The sequence below is a fragment of the Apodemus sylvaticus genome, chromosome 18, assembly GCF_947179515.1.
Source record: "Apodemus sylvaticus chromosome 18, mApoSyl1.1, whole genome shotgun sequence".
NCBI lineage: Eukaryota > Metazoa > Chordata > Mammalia > Rodentia > Muridae > Apodemus > Apodemus sylvaticus.
In genome coordinates this window covers 33,194,546-33,201,457 of record NC_067489.1, presented here as the reverse complement: position 1 = coordinate 33,201,457, position 6,912 = coordinate 33,194,546, and the positions used below count along the sequence as shown (strand labels likewise).

General features: G+C 50.1%; 1 protein-coding gene across 1 annotated transcript; it reads left to right on the top strand.

Moving 5' to 3' along the window:
* Positions 1-339: 339 nt before the first annotated feature.
* Positions 340-2,293, top strand: Cldn23 (claudin 23). The gene has a single exon (XM_052162168.1). It carries the CDS (start codon positions 701-703, stop codon positions 1,586-1,588), a length of 888 nt encoding a protein of 295 aa, XP_052018128.1. The 5' UTR covers positions 340-700; the 3' UTR covers positions 1,589-2,293.
* The last annotated feature ends 4,619 nt before the right edge of the window (positions 2,294-6,912 follow it).

The window sequence follows — 6,912 nt, the reverse complement described above, 5'->3', positions numbered from 1 at the left end:
AAGCCCACCACTCTGCCCTACGTGGCTGAGGATGGCAGCGCAAAACTTTCAAGGGACACTGGTCACCAGCTGTGAGTGCAAGGAGACTTGCGTTGGCAGGGCCCATCGGCAGAGTTGGGGAAAATTGGGGGCTGTGTAGGGACGCTTTCCGACCTGACCTGAGAAGCACTGGGAAGAGGGGAAGGTGTAGCCAGGCGACAGGTGAGACGACACGAGCGGCCCTCCTCCCTTCGCCCCGCCCACAAGCGCGCGGGCGGTGCCAGGGAGCTAGGGCGGGGCGACCTTTGCTCGAGCCCTAAACCATCCGGGCGGGAGGAGCGGCCGGGCTGGGGTGGGGTGTCCGGGTCCTCTGAGTCCGAGGTCGCCTCTCGCCAAGTGGCCCCGGCGCTCCCGCCCCTCCCACCGGGTAGGGTTTGGCCGCGGGGGCCGCACCCGGGCGCGAGGTTTCGGTCTGACCAGACTCGGAGCTAGTTTCGATTAGGGACAGCGGTTGGGCGAGAGGGCGGAGCGGCCGGGACGCGAGAGAGGAGGGGACTCGGTGTGAGAGAGGCTCAGTGGGGACAGTCCCGCGCGGGAGACAAAGAGAGCCCAGAGAGCGCAGCGAGCATCGCTGCTACCTAGCCAGGCAACCTCGCCGACTTGAGAACGGGGTGCGCGGCGGAGCAGGCACAGCCGCAGGGGACCCACGGGGCTACGCGGGATGCGGACACCGGTGGTGATGACGCTGGGCATGGTGCTCACGCCCTGCGGCTTGCTGCTCAATCTCGTCAGTACACTGGCCCCCGGCTGGCGGCTGGTGAAGGGTTTTCTAAACCAGCCAGCGGATGTGGTGCTGTACCAGGGGCTGTGGGACATATGTCGCGAGCAGAGCAGTCGCGAGCGCGAGTGTGGCCAGCCCGATGAGAACAATTACTTCGAGACCCAGCCTGTGCAGGTGGCCCGGGGACTCATGGTCACGTCCCTGGCCACTACTGCCCTAGGGCTGCTGCTGGCTTCTCTGGGCGTGCGCTGTTGGCAAGATGAGCCCCACTTCGGGCTAGCCGGCCTCTCGGGCGTCGTGCTTTTCGCCGCCGGCCTCTTCAGCCTCATCCCGGTCTCCTGGTATAACCACTTCTTGACAGATCCCGACGTCCTAGCCACCCCGAGCTCGCCGATCACCGTGGAAGTCAGCTACAGCCTGGTGCTGGGCTACCTGGGCAGCTGCCTGCTGCTGCTGGGCGGCTTGTCGCTGGCGCTCAGCTTTGCGCCCTGGTGTGAAGAGCGGTGTCACCGCTGTCGCAAGGCGCCCCCAGCAGGCCCGCGCCGCAGCAGCATCAGCACCGTCTACGTGGACTGGCCGGAACCGGCGCTCACACCGGCTATCAAGTACTACAGCGAGGGTCAGCATCGGCCTCCTCCCGCGGAGCATAGGGACACCGGCAAGCTCAAGGTGGGATTCCCGATGCCGCGACCGCCACCCAAGGCCTACACCAACCCGATGGATGTGCTTGAGGGAGAAGAAAAGAAGGCAGCCACCTCCCAAGGAGGTTCCTCCTCTCGCAGCACTAGGCCCTGCCAAAATTCACTGCCCTGTGACTCCGACCTGTAGACAGGGCTCACCGGAGCTCCACCTGGAGTCTGAGGGTGACTTGAACTTCTGCATGGCCAGTGCATCTGCAACCAGAGCCCTGGATGCCTTCTTATCACTGGAGGGCAAGCCTTCTTTTTCTGGGGACCAAACTCCTCTCCAAATACTAGGTTGGGTTCGTTTGACTTTTCTGGAGTTTTGCTTTTCTCTCCAGAGGGATCAGGTCTTCTTATGCAGTGACAAGAGTGGGTGGCCTTTTTTGCATACTGTTCATCGCAGTAGCGACCAAATTGCAATCAGCCAAAAGTACAGTATTCTAAGTTAGTTACCCATGAGCCTTCACAAACATCACTCTTGAGGTGTTTTGGTTTGGTTTTTCCTCCCTGTTTCAGTCTACAGAGAATATAAATGGCCAAAAAAATGTAAGTCTGGCTGTATTTGAAGGTCGTGCCATAAATCCGGTAGCTTTAATGGCATTTATGAAGTGAAGTAACTTGTTTAACCCATATTTATATTTCTCCCTGCGTACATAGTATTTATCTTTTCTAATCGCTTGTTTCTGTGTAGGAGGTTGAGCTTGTCTTCCAGAAGCCAGGCGGATGCTACACTGTCCCGTTCTCTTAGATACCTCACCCTGAACAGAGATATATTTTGTACAAAACGAACTGTTAAGTTGCATTTGGCTAACGTCCATATGTACATATCTTATTTATAAATAAAAATTGTAAATGTCATTTTCGGTATCCCTACAAAAGCCTGTCTCTGGTGTCTGTTGGGCATCTTGGCATTTGTCACTAAGCAGTTTCCTGGCGTCTGAGCCTCCTCCTGTCTGCAATCGAGCACTCACATCTTTGCCCTTACCCGCCTAAGATTACTAAAAGGAGCCAAGGGGCCCCATTTAAATCCCAGTTGGCTTTGTTTTCAGGCTCAGGTTGTTTTCAGTGCAAGCCAAGTCTATTGTTGAAAAAAAAAAAAAACTAGCAGCACCAGTTTCAGGGACGAGATGGTAGAGCTCTGGTCCTCTTCTGCCCCAGCTACTTCATGTCCCAGCTAGGCAGCCGTGGTGCATGAGGAGCTGAAATCCCCAACAGCTCAGTCTGCCTAAACACTGGAGCCAAAAGCGCCTTTAACTGAACCAAACCTGTTATTTAAAGTTCAGAAGTGGGAACCAAACATGGAGGCCATGCTGGCACTGGAGAGCTACAGTTGGAGGAACTGAAGCTTGTGATGGACCAAGAAGGTAGGTGTTTGCAGCCGCTGCCACTTTGGAGGGGAATCATCTTGTTTTCTTAAGGAACGCCAACTTTACCATCTAGGCACATCACTTTAGTTAATTTTCCAAATGCAGAGTCCAATGCTAGAGACCCCTGAAACTTCATAAGTAGACTCCAGAAGACCACAGTGCAGAGGTTCTCAACCTGTGTGCTGCAACTTACCAAAGGAGGTCCTGCACATCATGTATATCAGATATTTACATTATGATTCATAGCAGTATCAAAATTACAGCTATGAAGTAGCAATGAAATAATTTTATGGTTGGGGGTCACCACAACTTGAGGAACTATATTAAAGGGTCACAGCATTAGGAAGGTTGAGACTCACACCCCAGTGTATATGGTCCTGGAGGTACACCAAGTGGCAAAGCTTCAGCTGGGCCTCTGGCTCATGTATCGCAGTTGGGGGCAGGAGGGCCTTCATCACCAGATGTCTGAGTACCTACTCCATGGATGCTTTAGAAGGGGGAAGCTTACTGAGTGTGTATTAGTCAGGATTTCTGTTACCACGGTGAAACACCATGACCAAAAGCAAGTTGGGGAGGAAAGGGCTTGTTTTGCTTACACTTCCATGTCATAGCCCATCATTGAAAAGAGTCAGGGTAGGAACTCAAATAGAGCAGGAACCCAGAGGCAGGAGCTGAGGTAGGGGCCATGGAAGGATGATGCATACTGGCTTGATCCCTATGGCTTGCTCAGCTTGCTTTCTTATAGAACCCAGGACCACTAGCCCAGGGATGGCACCACCCACGGTAGGCTGGACCCCCACCCCCATTGATCACTGATGGAGAAAATGCCCTACTCTTACGGAGACATTTTCTCATTTGAGGTTCTCTCCTTTCAGATAACTCTAGCTTGTGTTGAGTTGACCTGACACTAGTCAGCATACTGTGGGCATAGAGATAGGATCATAGAAAGTTAGCTCGGATGTATTCAGCTCCCACATCAAAGACAGCAGCAGGAGGTTCTGAAGTCCAGAGGTAGCTAACAACTTGGAGGACCTGGTTTCTTGAGTTGGCTTAGGGTTAGGGTTAGGGTTAGGGTTAGGGTTAGGGTTAGGGTTAGGGATAGGGTTAGGGTTAGGGTTAGGGTTAGGGTTGGGGCTAGGGTTGGGGTTAGGGTTAGGGTTAGGGTGGGTTAGGGTTAGGGTTAGGATTAGGGTGGGTTAGGGTTAGGGTTAGGGTTAGGGTGGGTTAGGGTTAGGGTTGGGGTTAGGGTTAGGGTGGGTTAGGGTTAGGGTTAGGGTTAGGGTTAGGGTTGGGGTTAGTGTTGAGGTTAGGGTTAGGGTGGATTAGGGTTAGGGTTAGGTGTTAGGGTTAGGGATAGGGTTAGGGTGGTTAGGGTTAGGCTTAGAGTTAGGGTTAAGGTTAGGGTTAGGGTTAGGGTTAGGGTGGGTTAGGGTTAGGGATAGGGTTAGGGTTAGGGTGGGTTAGGGTTGGGGTTAGGGTTAGGGTTGGGTTAGTGTGGGTTAGGGTTTTGTTTAGGTGGGTTAGGTTTAGGGGTTATGGTTATGGTTTGGGTTAGGGTAAAGGTTTAGGGTTTGGGTTCAGGTTAGGTTGAAAGCACTGAATTTTACGTGCATCTTGACTCCAAGCACTACTGCTGTGTGCTACTATTGAACAAAGTTGGTCTCTGAGCCTTTACCTTTCCTCCCTCCCTTACTCTCCCTGGCTTATAGACAAAGGTCCTTTTTCTCTGATGTTTGAAATTTGGTCACTGATAGCTAAAACTATCCCCCTCTCTACCAACAGAAATGAATCCAAATGTCCCTTTTAAAATACATGTATTTTTCCCTAAAAATGTTCAGGATAGCATGGAAGGAGACTCCTGCAGAGGGTTGGGATCCTTCCTTGATCCAGGGATCATTCTTTGCCACAGAAACACACACGAGACTTTAAAGAAAACGCTAGAGGAGCAAACTCTGGAGTCACGCTAGCTGTATGATCCCTAGGTTGTTACTGACTAGTTAAGATGCTGCGCTGACGTAGGTAACTCGCTGGTGTAGGACGGCTCCGCCAGCAAGCTTTTTACACCTTTGATAAGTGTGCCCAATCAGCACATAGAGTTTGTGACACCATTGAATGCTCACAGGCTTTCCTGCTCCCCAAGTTTGCCTAGGAGTCAGTCATGCCTGCCAAAGAAGAGAAGAGATCACTTTACATGGCATTGGCTATGCCTGTTCTCAGGTAGGACTTTCCCCGGGATGCAAGCCTCACTGAGTGAGGCGTGGTTTTCAGAGCAGAAGCTGTTTATCCACGCCAGGCTATGGGAAGGGCAGGCAGGCTGCTTCCGAAAACCGCCTCTTCTTTATTGCACAGGTCACCCATCCAGCAAGGAGTTTAAACACCTGACATTTTGCAAGCACACTTGTGGACACTGGAAAAAGAAACAGTTTGACTCTGGCATGCTCTACTGAAGGATATTATAGAATAGGAGAAGAGTAAGTCAGGGTCAGGAGATGGAGGAAGGAGGGTGATATTTTAGGAACAGCGAGAAGGGAAAAGGTAATGCTGGACTAGAACAGTGAAAGAAGAGGATGGGAGGAGCATCCCAGGCACTAGGGATGGCTGAGTCCACTTCCCTGGACCTGCTTCCTTCTGTCCATCACTTTCCTTCATTCAACAGCTGCATGGTAAGGACTAGAAACTAGCAGTGAAGACTAGGTACATCTTGACCTTTGCTCTCTATTGGGCAAATAATAGCATCTTTCATAGGAGACACATTCTCGAACAAATACAATTAGTGTTATAGAATGCTTCTGGAATAAAAAGTAATTTGACATATGACTAGCTAGCTGCAGAAGAACATTTTATTCTGCCAAGGTACAGAGTCGCCCCATAAACTATCAGGCAAGTAAGTGGAAGCCTGTAGCCCCAGATTCTCAGGGTGTGATGGCGCATGCTTATAATCACAGAATTTGGAAAGTAGACACTGGAGGATTAGACGTTCAAGGTCACACAAGGTTGTATTGTGAGTTTGTAGCCAGCCTAGGGACATTGTGATACTTGCTCTCTGAATACACACACACACACACACACACACACACACACACACACAAAGCCTTTCTTCTCATGCATAAATTGTCATGCATATAGAAAGTATATATATATATATAAAATCTCCGTGGCCACTGTTCCCAATTCCCAGGGGGATGTCATTACAGATGAGCTCCTTCTCCCTGTGTGAGAAGACTAAAAATAGGGACTCAGTTATCTACTACTTCAAATAAAAAAATACTGCTGGTGGGGTACAACCACTCTGGAAAGCAATCTGGGGGTTCCTCCGAAAACTGGGCACCTCACTTCCCGAAGATCCTGCTATACCACTCCTGGGCATATACCCAGAGGATTCCCCACCATGTAATAAGGATACATGCTCCACTATGTTCATAGCAGCCCTATTTATAATTGCCAGATGCTGGAAAGAACCCAGGTATCCCTCAACAGAAGAGTGGATGCAAAAAATGTGGTATATCTACGCAATGGAGTACTATTCAGCCATTAGAAACAATGAATTCATGAAATTCTTAGGCAAATGGATGGAGCTAGAGAACATCATACTAAGTGAGGTAACCCAGACTCAAAAGGTGAATCATGGTATGCACTCACTAATAAGTGGATATTAACCTAGAAAACTGGAATACCCAAAACATAATCCACACATCAAATGAGATACAAGAAGAAAGGAGGAGTGGCCCCTGGTTCTGGAAAGACTCAGTGAAGCAGTATTCAACAAAACCAGAACGGGGAAGTGGGAAGGGGTGGGTGGGAGGACAGGGGAAGAGAAGGGGGCTTACGGGACTTTCGGGGAGTGGGGGGCTAGAAAAGGTGAAATCATTTGAAATGTAAATAAATTATATCGAATAAAAAAATTAAAAAAAAAAGAAAAAAAAGTGTTTAAAATTCCCACCCTTTCTTACCACCCACGCTTACCCATGTTCCTCTGTGGCCTCACTATGCAGCAAGCAGTGAAATGACTCTTCCCCTCGTCCTCACAAAATGAGAAAGAGGGTCACGGATACAAAGATTAGCTTGTTCAAAACAAGGAAAACACAGATAAAGCTCAGCAGAG